The sequence below is a fragment of the Tamandua tetradactyla genome, chromosome 21 (assembly GCF_023851605.1).
Source record: "Tamandua tetradactyla isolate mTamTet1 chromosome 21, mTamTet1.pri, whole genome shotgun sequence".
Classification (NCBI taxonomy): domain Eukaryota; kingdom Metazoa; phylum Chordata; class Mammalia; order Pilosa; family Myrmecophagidae; genus Tamandua; species Tamandua tetradactyla.
In genome coordinates this window covers 16,091,024-16,110,155 of record NC_135347.1, presented here as the reverse complement: position 1 = coordinate 16,110,155, position 19,132 = coordinate 16,091,024, and the positions used below count along the sequence as shown (strand labels likewise).

The 19,132-nt window shown below is 38.7% G+C and overlaps 1 protein-coding gene across 2 annotated transcripts in view; it reads left to right on the top strand.

Annotated features, from left to right (window-relative positions):
- Positions 1 to 19,132, top strand: part of YTHDC2 (YTH N6-methyladenosine RNA binding protein C2) — a 156,391-nt gene that overhangs the window by 10,966 nt on the left and 126,293 nt on the right. The window contains exon 2 of one of the 2 annotated variants that reach the window (XM_077138927.1): positions 1,208 to 1,280. Coding sequence is in view for 1 of the 2 variants with exons in the window: in XM_077138925.1 (XP_076995040.1) it covers positions 18,670 to 18,871 (202 nt within the window). In the remaining variant the exon portion in view is untranslated. Of the gene's footprint in view, positions 1 to 1,207; positions 1,281 to 18,463; positions 18,872 to 19,132 lie in introns of those variants that run through there. The other variant, XM_077138925.1, reaches the window with a different exon arrangement.

The following is a 19,132-nucleotide window of genomic DNA, read 5'->3' as shown; positions in this document are numbered from 1 at the left end:
GGTCAGGCCAATGCTTGCCCGGCCACACCATTGGGCATCATCACTTGGCCAAGTTAACACCAGAACCTAACCGTCACAGACTGATTTAAAACTTCATGGAAAAGTCTGTATCATAGGTCTTGGGGCATGAGGGGAGGAAGGGGCTGAAGGCGAAGTACAAAGACACTGATGGAATCCAGGGCCCTGCTCCTTCCCCTCTGCACTGAGATATGCAGCAGGGGTTAGAGGAAAGAAATGATAAAGGGATTACATTTCAAGGACAGTTTCAGAAGACAGGAGTCAATTGGGGTACACATGCTTTTAGCTCACAATACTGAAGTTCCTTACATCTCTTTTAACCCTTTCCATTTTATCGTTAGCTGTGATCAGTTTGCCAAATTAAGTGTGGAAGAAATGGCCCTAAAGCATTTGGCAAGGTGGTGTTTTTAAACATCATTCTTCCTCCAGAGATTACGGAGCTGCCCTTTCTCCTGATGCTGGTGCCGAAGTTGATTACTTTTGGATGGTTCATTCAAATAAGGTGTTTGCATTTCCTAAGGGAAGGCTTCGCTTTTAATTTATCCCCAGTGTGAAAGCAGGTTTACTAACTTGGTACATGTTGGGGCTGGAAAGACTCAATGTTTTTCTTTTAGTTACTGAGATTTTCAAATATGCCCCTAAAGTAAAGAGGATAGTACAAAGAATATCCATGTATCTATCATCCAGATTCAATTATTGTCATGATTTTAAAGAAAAAAGTTTAAAGAACAATATCAGAGACAAAGCATTTATATTTAGAAGTACTAAGGATGCCATGGGAAAAAGACACTCACTGTTTTGTATGGTATAAATTTGCTGTCAAGCTAGAAAAATGTATCTAATCCTTCAACTACATGTGAGGGTTAATTATACTTATGATCTAAAACTGGATTTCTCCATAAAGTGGAATTATTAAATGTTCAGTGATAAATCTTGGTGTTTTCTGTAGATTTTAAATTTTTCTTCTCTTCCGGAGAGGAGGGGGTCTCAGAGCCTCATTTCTGAGTCTTTCTTTACATTCTCTTATGGGAGAAACCTGGGGTGTTCATTCTTCCAACTCTGCTGCATCCTCTCATACATTCCAATCTTAGTCCTGTTATGATCACAGATAAATTAGTGTCATCGTTTCTACACTTGATTTTTACACCCTACTCTTGACTGGCATCCTAACAGTATGATTTCCTTACAGTTCTACAAGGACACATGCCAGCTGTCATATTTACATCTTTCCAAACCATATGGTGGCTTCACTTTCCAGTAAGGTAAGTTTCTTCAGCTATCACTGAGACTCACACTGAGCACCTAGCACTGCTGCTCTCTTGCTTCCTTTAATCTGCCTCTTCACTCTCCTTTTTAGTGGTTTTCAGGATGTGACCTTGTACATTCTCTTATCTACTACCCCCTTCCTTAGAAAGTTCTTCCCTGTGAGTTTCTTCTAAACTTTCACCCCATTTATCATGCATCTCTTTAAAATAGCATCTCCTTAAAAAAGGAAACATGACAAGTTGCCTGGAAAGAGATGATTTTCCTTCTTTCCTCAGTCATTCTCAGCATAAGATAACTAGTGTTCAGTAAGTTACACAATATATTTACTGATAAACATTTTGGGGCTGGGTTTTTGTGTTTGGGGGATGGTTTAAGGATGTTATTGAAGCACATTTTTTTTTTTTTTTTAAAGGAAAGACAGAGAGAAGGAAGGAAGGATAGAAGGAAGGAAGAGAGGAAGAAAGGGAAACATCTTTTAAACATTTTCTTGTTTTATTGTATTTTGTTTCTCCGTTTTCGTTACATGGGCTGGGGCCGGGAATCGAACCGAGGTCCTCCGGCGTAGCAGGCAAGCACTTTGCCCGCTGAGCCACCGCGGCCCGCCCCTGAAGCACATTTTTTATAAATACCTATTTAAATTTTAAACACTGAGACCTCAGAAATCATGTTTATTTAATTTTTTCTGTATGGATCGTGAATATATAAAGAATTTGGTGTTTTGCCTAATGATTAGTATACACTATAATGATATGATAGTGGGTAAGAGAAGGAGGAAGAATACAAACTAGTTGATAGCATATGCTAGAAAGAGTCTATGTTTATGATTTTTAAATATTAACACTGCTTCACATGAACCAGATTGCTCTTATCTCAATGTTGACTATAATTATTACAGTTATTACAATAGTTGACAAAAGTTCTATGCTAAAATTAATATTTTTCAAGACCCAGGACCAAATGTAAAAGATAGCTTTCTAGTACCACCTTGTGGCTAAACTATTAATACATATTTTAAAACATTAGTTTACTATGTAGGTAGAGGGATACATATAAGAGTTTATCTATATGTACCTTTCAAGAGATAAATAATTATACACATGTATATCATTACATATATATTATACACAAACATACACATTTCTCAAATGATAGAGCTGGAAGAAATTTTAAAATTACTTAAGCCACAGGTAGTGGTGACAAATTTCATCCCACAGATTCAAATATGCAGAATTTAATTTCTATGTAATTAACTTAATCTCAGTTAATTCAGGAGGTTCCCTATTCCTTTCCCCAAGCTTGTGTCTAAGTTTTGGGTACTTACACAGTGTCAAGTCATCAGGAAGTTGGGAAGGGATTTCTGATTCTTGGTCATCAAGCAACAGAGGTCACCGCTGAGTTAGTCATTGCTTATGCCAACCATGGTCAGGAACTAGGCTCTTTGTGACTCTATTCTCATCTATAAAATTAGCCTGGTGGAAAACTTACTCTTAAAATATAACCAATATGGGGCGGGCCGCGGTGGCTCAGCGGGCAAGAGTGCTTGCCTGCCATGCCGGAGGACCCCGGTTCGATTCCCGGCCCCAGCCCATGTAAAAAACAAACAAACAAAATATAATAAAAAAATAAGAAAATGTTTAAAGATGTTTCCCTTTCTTCCTCCCTTCCTTCCTTCTCTGTCTTTCCTTCCCTTCCTCCCTAAAAAAAAAAAAAAAAAAAATATATAACCAATATGATTTTATTGTTGCTATTACTGATATTTCTTTTGAACTTTTGTATCCTAACACCCCCACTCTGCCAACCTTTACCCTTCCCATTCTTCAGATAGGTCATTTAGGGTCCATTGTCTCAGGAAAGGGGTATTGTCTAAGGTCAGTCCAAGGATTATTTCTTACCCATGTTATAGTCCAGTATAAGGTGGTGAGGGACTTTCTTCAGGGAACTGAGGCTTATTCCATAGTGGTTCTTTCATTGTCTAAGACTTTCCAGCAGATCAAGGAAAGCAGACAATAGAGGACTCGTGAGAGGTTTTAGAAGCCAGACCCGGAAGTGGTGCACGTCAGTTCCATCCACATTCCAGTGGCCAGAACTCAGTCACATGGCCCCATCTAACTGCAAGGGGGTTGGAAATTATCACAACATGCAGAAAGAAGAGAAGAAGCATGTGTATTGGTTAGCATTAGTATTCTTTGCCAGAGGCCGCACTTGTAGTAACCAAATAACATTTAATCCCTTCTTCACACACATAGAATACACACATACACCCTTCCTGAGATACCCATAGTCCTATTCAGTCACTACTTTCAGGATCTGTGGTTACCACACAGCCCTCTCCCTTAGGTTCAGATGTATCACTTCATGATCAAGTGACCCATGTACATATTACAAAGACTGCCCCCACCCATCTAATCTATATAAAGTAATGGAGTAGGACTAGGATTACTGCATTAAAAGCTTCCTTTTAGAAAATGGAGGAATGCAAGACACACAGCTATCACTGACTAATCTATAGTGATTATGGAACCACCTTGGAGATGGGAGCAGTTTTTTCTTCAGGTCCTCAGTCTGTTCTCTAGAATGACAATCCTTGTCCATATTTTCTTTATGTTCCCTGGCTCTATTCTCTGTTGGTTTTTCCTTGTTCATCATCCTCTTTAACCACATCAAGAGTAGGTGTTGGGAAGGATGTTGTCCTTGGGGATTGTACAACTTTTAAGGTCTGCTTCCTGATGGGACAAACTTGGAGTTTTGGTGGCAAGGGTATTTCACCACATAATCAATCAATCAAAAGCTTTCTGAAGTCTGACTCGAGGTTTCTTTTGAAATATAATTTCCTCACAAACTTTGTAGACTTCTGACTTTTTTATTTCCAGCCAGTTTTATGTACCAGAACTACACTCAAGGATCTTATTTAAACATAATTCTCTAGCCTGATTTAGGTCTTTGCTTCCTCATTCCTGTGCTTCTTTTTTCCTATTTAATATCAGCTAATGTGAAGCTATCTGAAACTTAAATAAGAAGATTACACCTTTCATCTCTTTTTTTTCTTTAGGATTGAATGATTTGCTTGTTGATATTGAGAAGTGTTATTGGGTGCTTGCTCTTCAAAGCCTGTAAAAACATCATTAATGTTTGAAATCTAACAATAGTTGGCTTTCCAAATTTACAACACTCTGAAATTTCGAGATTGTCTACTCCCTTTCATTTATGCTTGTAAACCAGGCAAATTCTTTCTTTGGCTCATCTCTTTTATGTAGAAACTTACATAAAAAAATTAAAAAATAGTACAGCATTCCCATATACTCTTCACCCAGCTTCCCCTAATATAAACGTCTTACACAAACAATGCAGTGACAGAAACGAAGAAATTGACATACCTTATTCTAATTTTGCCAATTTTCCCATTAATGTCTATTTTCTGGTCCATTCTTGATGTGTTTAGTTTTTGTTTCCTTTTACTCTCTTTCAATCTGTGAAAATTCCCCTCTGTCTTTGTTTTTCATGATCTTGACAATTATGAATAGCACTGGCCAGTTATTTTGCAGACTGTTTCTTAATTTGGATTTGCTGATGTTTTCTCATGATTAGACTGAGGTTTTGCATTTTTGGTAAGAATATTACAAAAGTGGTGCTGTGCATCACATCAGTAACTAAATCATGTTGATATGTCTTATCACTGGTGATGTTAACTTTGATCATTTGGTTATAGTGATGCCTGCCAGGCTACTCCACTATCAAGTCACTATGTTCCCCTTTGTAATTAATGGCTATCTTATATAGAAATAGTTTCAGATTATTCAAATATTATGTTTCTTATATCTTCATCCACTGATTTTAGCATCTATCAATGATTTTTTGCCTGCAATGATCATGACTATATTGTTTCCTAATGATGTTTTTTTTTTGTTTTCATCATTTCTTCTCGATTTATTAATTAGACTCCTTCTATATGGAAGAGCTGTCTTTCTCCCCCATTTATTTATTTGTTTATTTAGTAATCATGGTTACTTAATTTATTATATGGGTTATAATCCAATACCATCATTGTTTATTTGTTACTCAAATTGTGCCAGCTTTGGCCCTTAGGATCTCCTTGGTGCTCTTATGTCAAGCCCCATCCTTTTCTGAGCATTTCCTGACTTTCTGACACGTCAAGATGTTCTAGGCTCATCTAGTCTGTGTTCTGCCTCAGCCGTGGAATCAGCCATTTCTCTAAGGAGCCCTGGCTCTTTTTATTGGAGAATGATATTTAGAAACTAAGATCTGGGTCCTAGGCATACTCTTTGATATAGGGTGTCACTGCCTCTATGTCCTCTCAGTATTTATGATCACACACACATACTTAGACACCTAATTTTATATCTTATGTCTATCCATTTATATATCTTTCTCTATACATTAAAAATAATGCATTCATGCTCATACCTCCAATTCCAATCCAACACTACAGGGCTCATCCAGGCTTTCTTTACTTGTAATTCCTTTCTTCAACAGTGAGAAACCTAGCGAACATTGTCCATAATATATTTTCTTATTCATTCAATCCTAGTATACGTATAAAATGGTTTCAGCATTGCTAACTCATTCCTCCGGGAAAACCAAATTTACTAAGTAGAGTATAATATCTGCATTCATTTCTTTTTAGTGCTTTTTGTCTTTAACCTTATGATATGAAGCTCCAGTACCGTTTTCCCAAGTTATTTAGGTTCATTCTTTGCTTTCCCAACCCCTTCAGTGTGGTTGTGTTAGTCATTTGTAATATAGTTAGGTTAGTTTGTTACTATTATACAGTTAAATATTAGGTTTCCCCCAAATCCAGGAGGACTTCAATAATTTATATGTTTTGGTAATTTAAACATTACCATGGTATTAAGGGTCAAAGCTATACAAACAATATATCAGAGATGCATCATTCCCCTTTCATCCTAAAGCATCACATCCCCCGATACATTCTCATCCCCTACTTCTTTCCAACTCATACCCATCCACTCCTTGTAGGTAACCAAACTCATTAGCTTTTGATTTTCTTCCTGTCACAGATGAACATATACATATATATAGACACATTCTTAATCCCCCTTCACTCTTAAATGTATATTAGCTTCCTATAAATATTCCCTTGTAGTTTGTTTTTTCACCTAATAATATATCAGCCCATATATCACTCATTTTTTCTTAACTTTTTACTTTTCAATCATTGCAGATTCATTTGGAATTGTAACAAGTAATACAGAGAGATCCTGTATACCTTTCACCCAATTTTCAGCAATGTAAACCTCTATGGTACAGTATCACAACCAGGAAATCAATATTGATTCAATCTGTGGATCTTATTCTGATTTCATTAGTTTTACATGCACTCTTCTGTGTATATGTGAGTGTGTATCTGCAGGTGTATTGTATTTAGTTCTGTGTAACTTTATTATATGTGTAGATTTATGTGGCCCCCACCACAGTCAAGATATAAAACAGTTCTCTTGTGCTGCCCTTTTATACCCATAGCCACCTCTGTCTCTCCCTCATTCAAACTCTTAGCGACCACTAATCTGTTCTTCATCTCTATAATTTTATTTTTTTATTTTTAACTTCTTTTGTTGATTAGATAACATATATACAAAGCAAAGAAATAAAAAAAGGCAATAGTTTTCAAAGCACCCTTCAACAAGTAGACATAGGACAAAGCCCAGAGTTTGTCATGGGTTACCATTTTATCCTTTCATATTTTCCCTTCTAGCTGCTCCAGAATATAGGGAGTTAGAGGGCTTAAATATTTTTTCATCATCAGAATTTACTTCTTTTCCTTCTTTTCTTTTGTGAAAAATAGCATATATGCAAAAAAGTTATAAATTTCAAAGTATAGCACTGCAATTAGTTGTAGAACATATTTCAGAGTTTGACATGGGTTATAATTTCACAATTTTAAGTTTTTACTTCTAGTTGCTCTAAAATACTGGAGACTAAAAGAGATATCAATTTAATGATTCAGCATTGATATTCATGCTATCTTCTATGTGTAACTCCACCATCACCTTTGATCTTTCCATCCCTGTCTTTAGGTGTGTTTGGGCTATGACAATTCTAAATTGTTCATATTGGAAGGGTCTGTCACTAATAAGGGGTAGGGAGATGGAACTATCTGATGCTCTGGGGAGGCTGGGCTAGGTTTCAGGACTTATCTGGACCAGGGACCCATCTGGAGGTTATAGGTTTCTGGAAAGTTACTCTAGTGCATGGAACCCTGGTGGAATCTTATATATTGCCCTAGGTATTCTTTAGGATTTACTGAGAGGGTCCTGGCTGGGGGTTGGCAGGTTATGATCAGCATCAAGGTCTACTTGAAATTTGCATAAAAGCCACCTCCAAAATAACCTCTCGACTCTATTTGAACTCTCTCTGCCACTTATATTTTATTAATTACACTTCTTTTCCCCCTTTTGGTCAGGATGGAATTGTTGATCCCATGGTGTCAGGTCTGGATTCATCCCTAGGAGTCCTCTCCCACATTGCCGGGTAGACTTTCACCCCGGATGTCATGTGCCACGTAGTGGGGGAGGGCAATGATTTCACTTGCAGAGTTCGGCTTAGAGAGACTGAGGTCACATCTGAGCAACAAGAGAGGTCCTCCAGAAGTAACTCTTAGGCACGCCTATAGGTAATCTAAGTTTATCCACTACCTACATAAGCATCACAAGAGGAAGCCTCCTGATCGAGGGCATGGACTATTGATTTGGGTGTCCTTAAAGTTTGACACAGTATCATGGAATTCCCTGATGGTAAGGTTTAATAGTTCCATATTCTTTCTCCCATCCCTCAGGGGACTTAGCCAATACTTTTTGATTATCTGCCTAATATACTCTATAGTGTATCGAGCCATTATAATAATCTATACAGAACTAAAGAACCTCTTTCTTATTCTGTGCTCCCTGTGTTTCAGTTGTTCAAATGATCTATACAGATAGGTTGAATTATATTATGCACTACAGAAAATTTCAGTTCCAGACCAAATAAACCTTTCTTCCATTGATCTCAAAGAATATGTGTGGTTCTAAAATATAAACACTGTCTTCCCTAACCCTATGTTCTGAATTACTTTAACCCAACATGTTTGGCTTCATTCTTATCTCAAAATATCAGATTATATATATAAAATAACCTCTCAAAATCCAGAAATAATAATCACCACTCCAGACTTAATGTCTCTGCTCTAAAAGCTTGCAATCTAGGCCCCTGCTTTCTTATAAGCATTTCTAAAGGTGACCATACCGTTGTTGTTCTTTTGTTTCTGGTTTATTTTGTCTCACCAAATGTCCCACATGTTCATTCACATCGTTGCATGCCTCACGACATTGTTCCTTTTCGTAGCAGCACAAGCTTCATTCATAAGCATACACCGTCATTCACCAATGTACTTCTCCGACAGTGCATCCTTCAGCCACCTGCATTCATTGGGCATGATGTAGAGGGCCCAAAGTCCACAGTCCATCAATATTCTCACTTTTAGATAATTTCATTTTTCCCAAGAGAAAGAAAACCAATAACCATATCCTCTCCAAATTTGGAATCTAAACCTTCTCTTAACTCTGGTAGTGCTGATGGTTTCCTTTTGAATATAGCTCATAGCATGCAATAGCAGTTTTTCCTCTGTACCCTGGACTTAAATACTCTTTGTACAAGAACAATATCTTTGAAATAATTCTTGTGAGAACTAATTCATATTTCTAATGTTAATCAAAAGGACACATAGGTCTATAAAACCCCTTTCAATCTTGTTCATCTTCAATATGGTCATATTACTTACAGACCCACTAGAGAACCACCTTCATCCCTATCTATTCCCTTACATTGAAATTCAACCTCATTAACTAATGGTTCATCCATCTCAAGCTTCTATGTATCTGTAAGTCCCCTATATTTTAATTATACTTTTATGTTGATTATACCTTTATGCTTGTCATAAAAGTGGAATCAAACAGTATCTATCCTTTTGGGTGTGGTTAATTTCACTCAGCATTATGTCCTCAAGGCTCATCCATCTTGCCATGTGCTTCGGGATGTCATTTTGTCTTTCTGCTGCATAATATTCCATCATATGTATATACCAAATTTTGTTGATCCACACGTCTGTTAATGGGCATTTGGGTTGTTTCCATCTTTTGGTGATTGTACATAATGCTGCTATGAACATCAGTGTCTGTTTGTGTCATTGCTTTCAGCTCTTCTAGGTATATACCAAGTAGTGCTATCGCTGGGTCATAGGGCAACTAGATATTTAGTTTCCTAAGTAACCACCAAACAGTTATCCTATAGTGGCTGCGCCATTATACATTCCCAACAGCAGTGCATAAGTGTCCTGGTTTCTCCACATCCTCTCCAACATTTATAGTTTCCTGTTTGTTTAATAACAACCATTCTTATATGTGCGAGGTGGAATCTCATTGTAGTCTTGATCTATATTTCCCTTTTAGCCAATGAAAATGAGCATCTGTTCATATGCTTTTGAGCCATCTGTATTTGCTTTTCAGAAAAATGCCTATTCATATCTTTAGCCCATTTTATAACTGGGTTGTTTGTTCTCTTGTTGTTGAGTTGTATGATTTCTTGTATATGCAGGAAATCAAATTTTGTCCAATATGTGATTTCCAAATATTTTCTCCCATTGAGTTGGCTGACTGCTCACCTTTTTGACAAAGTCTTTTGGAGTGCAGAAGCATTTGATTTTGAGGAGTTCCCATTTATCTATTTTTTCTTTTGTTGCTTGTGCTTTGGATGTAAAGTTTAGGAAGCTATCTTCTATTACTAGGTCTTGAAGATGTTTCCTTACATTTTCTTCTAGAAGCTTTATGGTGCTAGTTCCTATATTTAGGTGTTTGATCCACTTTGAGTTAACTTCTTTTTTTGGGGGGGGGGGTGCATGGTCTGGGAATCAAACCCAGGTCTCACACACGAAAGGTGAGCATTCTACCACTGAACCACTCATGCACCTGGAGTTAATTTTTGTGTAGAGTGTAAGATAGGGGTCCTCTTTCATTCTCTTGGGTACTGATATCCAGTTCTCCCATGCCCAATTATTGAAGAGACTATTTTGTCCCAGTTCAGAGAATTTGGGGGCCTTGTCAAAAATCAGTTGACCATAGATTTGGTGGTCTATTTTTGCACTCTTGGTTCAATTCCATTGGTCAATGCTTTTGTCTTTGTACCAGTGCCATACTTTTTTGACCACTGTGGCTTTATAATAGGTTTTAAAGTCAGGGAGTGTTAATCCTCCCACTTTGTTCTTCTTTTTTAGGATGCTTTTAGCTATTCGGAGTCTCTTTCCCTTCCAGGTGAATTTAGTAGTCAGATTTTCCAAATCTTCAAAGTAGGTTGTTGGAATTTTAATTGTTACTGTGTTGAATCTGAGATCAACCTGGGGAGAACTGACCTCTTAACTATATTTAGCCTTCCTATCCATGAGCAGGGAATGTCTTTCCACCTATTTAGATCTCCTTTGATTTCTTTTAGCAATGTTATGTAGTTTTCTGTGTACAAGTCCTTTACATCCCTAGTTAAGTTCATTCTTAAGTATTTGATTCTTTTAGTTGCTATTTTGAATGGAATTTTTTCCTTAAATTACTCCTCAGCTAGCTCATTGCTTCTATATAGAAATATTTCTGATTTTTTCACATTAATTTTATATCCTGCCACCTTGCTTAATTTATTTGCTCCAGTAACTTTGCTGTAGATTTCTCAGGATCTTCCAAGTATAGTATCATATCACCTGCAAACAATGAGAGTTTTACTTCTTCCTTTCCAATTTGGATGCCGTTTATTTCTTTGTCCTGCCTGATTGCTCTAGCTAGAACTTCTAGCCAATGTTGAATAATAGTGGTGACAGTGGGCATCCTTTTCTTGCACCTGATCTTAGGGGGAAAGCTTTCAGTCTCTCTCCATTGAGCAAGATGCTGGCTATTGATTTTTCATATATTCCCTTTATCATATTGAGGTATTTACCTTTGAGTCCTACATTTTGGGGTGTTTTTATCAGAAAAGGATGTTGAATTTTGTTGAATTCTTTTTCAGCATCAATCAAGATGATCATGTGATTTTTCCCTTTCGATTTGTTAATGTGCTGTATTACATTACTTGATTTTCTTGTGTTGAACCATCCTTGCATTCCTGGTGTAAACTCCACTTGATCATGGTATAATTCTTTTAATGTGTTGTTGAATTCCATTTGCTAATATTTTATTGAGAATTTTTCCATCTATTTTCATTAGGGGGATTGGCTTGTAGTTTTCCTTTCTTATAGCATCTTTAACCCTTTTGGTATTAAAATGATATTAGCTTTATAAAATGGGTTAGGTAGAGTTTCTTTTTCCTCAATTTTTGGGAAAAGTTTGAGCAGGATTAATGTAGTTCTTTATGGAATGTTAGGTAAAATTCCCCTGTGAAGTAATCTGGGCCTGGACTTTTCTTTGTAGGAAGATTTTTGATGACTGATTGAATCTCTTTACTTGTGATTGGTTTGTTGAGATCTTCTATTTCTTCCTGAGTCAGTGTAGCTTGTTTGTGTATCTCCAGGAATTTGTCCAATTCATCTAAGTTGTCTAGTTTGTTTTCATACAGTTGTTCATAGTATTCTCTAATGATTTCTTTTATTTCTTCAGGGTCTGTGGTAATGCACACCTTATTTCTATTTTATTTATTTGCATCCTCTCTCTTTGTTTCTTTGTCAGTTTTGCTAGTGGTGCATCAATTTCATTGATTTTCTCAAAGAACCAACTTTCGGTTTTATTGATTCTTTCTATTGTGCTTTTGTTCTCCCATTAATTTGCCTCAGCTTTCATGTCTGTTATTTCTCTTCTTCCATTTGCTTTGGGGTTAGTTTGCTATTCTTTCTCAAGTTCCTCAAGGTGTGCTGTTAAGTCCTCGATTTTTGCTCTTTCTTGTCTTTTAATATAGGCATTTAAGGCAATCAATCCCCCTCTCAGCACAGCCTTTGCCACATCCCATAAGTTCTGATAAGTTGTATTCTCATTTTCATTTATCTCCAGATAGCTACTGGTTTCTCTAGCAATTTCTTCTTTGACCCACTGTTTGTTTAAGAGTGTTATTTAATTGCTACATATTTGTGAATGTTCTCATTCTTTGGTGGTTATTGAGATCCAATTTTATCTCATTGTGACCAGAGAAAGTGCTCTGAATAATTTCAATGTTTTAAAATTTATAAAGACCTGTTTTGTGCCCCAGGATATGATCTATCCTGGAGAATGTTCCAAGATCACTAGAGAAGAATGTATATCCTCGTGCTTTGGGGTGCAGTGACCTATATATATCTGTTAGGTGTCATTCATTTATCAAGTTAAGTTCCCTATTTCTTCATTGAGTCTCTTTCTGGTTGCTCTATCTATAAAGGGGAGTGGTGTATTGAAGTCCTCTACTATTATTGTTGAAACATCTATTGCTCCCTTCAGTTTTGCCAATGTCTGTCTCATGTACCTTGGAGCTCCAGATTGGGAGCATAAACATTTATAATTGTTCTATCTTCTTGGTGAATTGACCTTTTAATTAGTATATAGAGTCCTTCTTTGTCTCTTGTGATGTCTTTACATTTAAAGTCTATTTTGTCCAATATTAGTATAGCTACTCTTGCTTTCATTTGGTTACAACTTGCATGGAAAATCATTTTCCATCCATTCACTTTCAATCTATTTATATCCTTGTGTCTAAGATGGGTCTCTTGTAAGCAGCATATAGCTGGATTATGTTTCTTAATCCATTCTTCCAATCTTTTAATTGGTAAGTTTAGTCCATTAACATTCAAAGTTATTACTGAAGAGTCATTTCTTGATTCCACCATCTTATCTTTTTAATTTTGTCAGATCTATATATTCTTTTCCCTCTTTCTCTTTGTAGTCTTTAAATTCCCCTTAGTTGTACTCTTCAATGCTGTGCCCTCCTCCAGACCTCCCTCTCTTGTCTTTTTTTTTCATCTGGGAGAACTCCTTTTAGTATTTCTCGTAGGGCTGATCTCTTGTTGACAAATTCTTTGAGAACTTATTGATTTATGAAAACTTTAATCTCTCCCTCAGATTCGAAGGACAATTTGGCTGGGTACAGAATTTTTGGCTGGAAGTCTTTCTCTTTCAAGATCTTGAATATATCATACCACAGCCTTCTTGCCTCCATAGTGCCAAATGAGTAGTCTGAACTCAGTCATATGTGGTTTCCCTTGTATGTAGTAGATTGTTTTCCTCTTGCAGTTTTCAGGATTTTCTCCTTCTCTTCAACATCTGCAGACTGATTAGTATGCACCTTAGGGAAGGCCTATTAGAATTTATTCTGTTTGGAGTTCTTTGGGCTTCTTTCACTTGTATATTTATGTCTTCATGAGGGTTGGGAAGTTTTCCCCCATTATATCCTCAACTACTCTTCCTAGGCCTTTACTCCTCTCCTTTCCTTCTAATCACTAATGATTCTTATACTTGTGTGGTTTGTTTTGTCTATCATTACCCTGAGATCCAATTCAACTTTTTCTATCTTTTTTTTGCCATTTGCTGATTTTAGTCTTTGGAGTCAGTTATTCTGTCCTCTGTATCATTTATTCTTTCTTTTGTCTCTTCAAATCTTGTGTTGTGTGCCTCTGGTTTTTATTTGTATCAACAGAGTCTTTAATCTCTATGATATCCACTATTTTTCTATTTATTCTTTTAAATTCCTCTTTGTGCTCTTCTACTGTCATCTTGATCTCCTTTATGTCATTTGCTACCCCACTTATTTTATTAAGTAGAGTTGTATGAACATCTTTGATTAGTTGTTCCAACGTTTGTGTCTCCTCTGGTGTTTTAAGTTGGTCATTAGACAGGGCTATATCTGTCTGTGTCGTGATATGCTTTGTGATCTCCTGTCTTCGTGGCATGAAAATATCTTGATTTATTTAACTTGGGAGTTGATTTCTTTCAATAATCTAAGGCCTTGTGTTTGTGGTATGGTTGTACAGCAGGGAGCAAGGTATGGGGTGGGGCACTCAGTGCAGTGATTTGCTTCAGGGTAGGTATAGGTACAGCTTGGTGCTCGTGAACATGGGCACCCAGCAGCCAGGGAGGATACAGGTGTGTGGGTACACTGGTCTGGGAGGCATAACACTTATGTGCACTGGTCTAAGGCACGGGGCCCTTTGTGTGCCTGTATAGAGCTGTGACAGCAGTTTGGAGTTGTGCCTTCATGGATTGGGGGCAGATATGACCCAGCTGCACAGGTGTGCACTTTCTCAGAGCTGGGAAGTGTGGCTGAGGGCCATGCACATGTGCATTTCTAGTACTGCTGTGAGGTATGGCTCTCAGAGCTGAAAGACGTGATTGGGGGTCCGTGCACATGCGTGGGCCTAGGAGTACCATAGACTGATGTGCGGAGCTCAGGCTGGGATGGGTGAGGCTGTGCTGTATACTATGGGCATGGGGTCAGGAGGGCAGGGGTAGCCTGTGTATGGAGGTTATGGCAATAGCCTGCAGGGAACAGGGAGGGGGAGCTAGTGCTCAGAAGGCTGCACTTGGGGTGGGGGTGTAGTGCAGTTACGTGCACTGGGGGTTCATGGGGTGGGGGTGCCTGGAGTGCAGGGAATGGGAGCGGGTGATGGGGTTTGGGTGCGTGAGGTGTAAGGTGAGTTGCCAGTCATGGGGCTGCGCTAGTGAGGGCAGTGTGCCCAAGGAATGCAGTCTGGCTTACTTCCTATTCCCCAGCTCCTGTCTGGGCACTCCTGTGGACTCCGCACCTTTGCGCCAGGCTCTAGCTTTCTGCCCCTCAGTTCCTCAGCCTCTATAATTTTTTTTATTCTAAGAATATACAAATGGAGTCACACAGTTTGCAATATTTTGATATTGGCTTTTTCAGTCAGCATAATTTCCTTGAGAGGTATTCAAATTGTTGCATGTATCAGTAGCTTGTTCTTCTTATTGCTGAGTAGCAGGCCGTGGTATGGATGTACATTTGTTTATTAACCCATTCACCCATTGAAGGACATTTGAGTTGTTTCCATTTTTTAGCTATTACAAATAAACTGCTATGAATATTTACATAGCAAATGCCCAAGGGCGCAGAGTGCTATTACTGGATTTTTTTACAGTTTTGTAAAAAAACCCTGCCATACTCTTTTCCAGAATGGCTATACTATTTTACATTCCCACTAGCAATGTATGGGTGACCCAGTTCATTCATAAATGCCAGCATTTGGCATTATCACTATTTTTTATTTTAGTCAAAATGAGACAGTACACAGAACTATCTCATTTTGGTTTTACTTTGCTCTTCCCTAATGGCTAATGATGTGAAAATCTTTTCACATGCTTATTTGCCATCCCTTATTACTTGCTATGAGAACTCCCCTAGGTGACCAACTGCTTCAGAAAAGACCACACTTCCTATGGTAATTCTCTTTCTCTTTGAGAGTGATTGGTTGAGAGTTAGGCATGTTCTGGCTAAGAGACATGAGAAATGTTTACTGCAGGACTTCTGGAAAAAGTTTTCACTCTCTTAAAAAGAAACACCTGAAGGGAATGCATTTTTTTTTTTTTTTTTTTTGTAGTTGTGCTCACACAACTTGGTGCTGTGTGATGATGGGATTTCTTGGGGCTCCTGATAAAAGTGTGTATGGTGGACACTCTAAGAATGGGAGAGCAGTAAACTGGAAAGATCTTAGTTCATTGAGGGCATTGTTGTACTGGAACAACCCTACGTTAGGCTTCTTATTATATGAGATGATGAACAGCTTTATTTTGGGGCCAATTTTGCTTGGCTTTTCTGTAGCCTGAAGCCAAAAACATCCTAACTAGTATTGCATGCTAAGGGTTAAGCCAGGAATTTTAATAAGGATTTCATCTACATAAAGGTAATTTAATCTAATTTAAACTGCATAATAATCCTGGGATGCAGGTGTTTTTATCCTACACATTTTACTAGTGGGGAAACTGAATTCAAGTCTTAGGTCTGTTTGATGCTAAAGATAGCTTGAAATAATTTATAAATATTCTGTGCTTTCCCTATCTTCAATTTTTCTCTGAAACACATGTAAAAAGTAGAATTGTAGTGTATCACTCTAAGCACCCAGAAAGTTCCAACGGCATTTCAAAATATTAGAGAATGTAGAATATGATCAAGATTGTATTTTATGGCTATGCAACTTCAAGAAGTCATTATTCTCTTTCATTTCAATTAACATGTCATGGCACTAGGGATACAAACATTTAGACATTTATCCAAAGAGCAAGGTAAGAAGGCAGGAAATATTATTCTGTGAGTGCTAGGTACTTAACATCTATTATGTTATATTCACATATATATATATCCATGAAGTGAGTGTTAAATATACTCATTAATAGAGGAGAAAATGGAATCTCTGAGGGTATAAGTAAGTAGCTTAAGCCACAAAGGTAAGAAATTGATGGGGCCAATAAATGGTGGAACTCAGATGTGGTGGAGTGAGAATTGAAAGAAATATGTGGCTGACACTGTGCAAAATGTTTTCCGTTTAATCACAATATATTTGGTGCATACAAATATCATTTTCCTTCTATGTTTTGTCCTGGAATGAAGCTGGGCTTCATGATCAGCTGGGGCTAGTTTACATCCCTACGCCAGTAATTACCAACAGGGTGGCTTTAAATAATATGTTTAACCTCATTTAGCCTCAGCTTCCTCATTTGTATCACAGGGTAATATAACAACTTCATATGCTTTTGTTAGGATTAGGGAAAATAAAGACAATGCCCCTGGGAATTTAATAAATGGCAGGTATTATTTTCGCACAGTTGAAGAAATTTGGATACACAGAGATCAAGCTTGTAATAAACGTTCATAGAATTCATTGGTGACCACACCAGGACCTATTTCTGCTTGTCCAGAATTCTTTGTAGTAGTGGTAGCCAATCAGAGATTAGGACCTCAAAGATTATGATGAAAGCTTTCTGGAGGCAGATTCTTAATCTTAATTCCAGATAATAAAATATGGCCTACAAATAAATATTTTTTTTGCAGGCGTATGAGGTTCTAGTTGCTGATGATACAATGACAAGATAAATTAAGGAGCTTATATTCTAGTGGGAAGAGAAAAAAAATATTGAAACTGGTAAGCGATAACAGGTTAATATGAGACAGCCTGTCTAGGCAAGGACTAGGATCCCACTTTAGATTATAAGAAACGGACATCTAGGTAAAGTTCTGGGATGAAGATTTTCCTTTGCAGGAGGAAAGTATGCAAGTAGAAAGATCCCTTGATGGTAGTGGGCTTGGTGTGGTTAACGAACAGAAAGAAATTTTGCATCTGAGCATTGTAAGTGACAATAAAAGTGGAAAGGAATGTGCTCATGGAGGTAGGCTAGCGCCAGTTTAGGTATAGTCTTGAAGTAAGGAGCTCAGTGTTTGTTCTTGTAGCGCTAGGGAGCCACTGGACAACTTTATGTGAGATGTGTGGTCCTACAGATTGTTTATCTTTAAGAGAAAACTCTGGTTGCTCTGTGATGAATGGATCACAGAATACCAGAGTGGAAGCAGTTTAGGGTGGCTAGGATTAGGTTTATGTTAGTGGGATTGCATATAAGCAAATGGAAGGACTCATAAACTTTCCCGATTACACAAACTAAAGGGTCGCACCTCTTCATTCCATCGCATCATATAGCATTTATCACTATCATTTAATGATTTCCTTGTTTATTGTCTGTCACCCCTGTTTAGGTTTGCCAGATGAAATGCAGATGCCCAGTTGAATTTGAATTTCAGATACACAACAAATAAATTTTTAGTGTATGTATGTGCCAAATATTGCATGGGAAATACACAAAAAATGTATTCCTTTTTTTTTTTGTATTCCTTGTTTATATGAGATTCAAATCAACTGGCCATCCTGTATTGTTATGGGCTAAATTTGGTAGCCCTACGCCCACCATAATATGAATTCTCTGAGGGCAAGGATTTTGTCTGTCTTGTTTCCCAAAGTATATCTAAGGCCTAGCAAAGTGCTGGGCACATAGGAGCGCATGCGTGGTTACTGAAAGAATGAAGGATTAAACAAAATAAGTTAATTAAAAAATGAACGAGAGCCCACGAAAGGGGAGAACGGTCAGCATTAGCTTGGTGTGACAAGGCCGAGAGGAAAGGGGCAGGCGACACGCTGAGGTCACGTGCGCCGGCGGTCCTGGTGACGTCATCACGCCCGCGCTCCGGGTCTAGCCGGTGCTTCAGCTGCGTCGGTACTTCCTCAGCTGTGCAGACCCGCGGCTTTGTCGTTCACCCAGACCGCCACAGGCTGTCTGCGAAGCCGTCCGGCCGGGCGTTGACCCCGGAGCCCCACTGTCCCTGTCGGCCGCCAGCAAGCAGGCCAGAGCCGCTTCTTCGCGGGGAGAAAATCTCCTCAGGACCATGTCTAGGCCGAGCAGCGTCTCCCCGCGGCCCCCGGCTCCCGGTGGCGGCGGCGGCGGCGGCGGCGGAGTGGGTGGCCCCTCGCAGTGTGGGCCTGGGGGCGGCGGCCGGGCCAAGGGGCTGAAAGACATTCGAATCGATGAGGAGGTGAAGATCGCAGTCAATATCGCCCTGGAGCGCTTCCGATACGGGGACCAGAGAGGTGAGGTTCCTGACAGGCACCCTGCTGGCTGGCGTCCCCCCACAAGTCCGAACCTACGGAGAGAGCCGGCTGCTCCCGTCCGGCCTCAGAGGAGGGAGGATGAGTCTGGGCCGCGCAGCCGAATCCACCCGAGTGAGCCGGTGACCTCCCAGCTCCAGCTAGGTCGGGGGCCTGGACCGCGGTTGTTAGCCCTCTTGTGGGATGTGAAGAACCGCACCATGTCCTGCGGATCAGGGTACCTGCCTGGCAGGAGAAGATGGA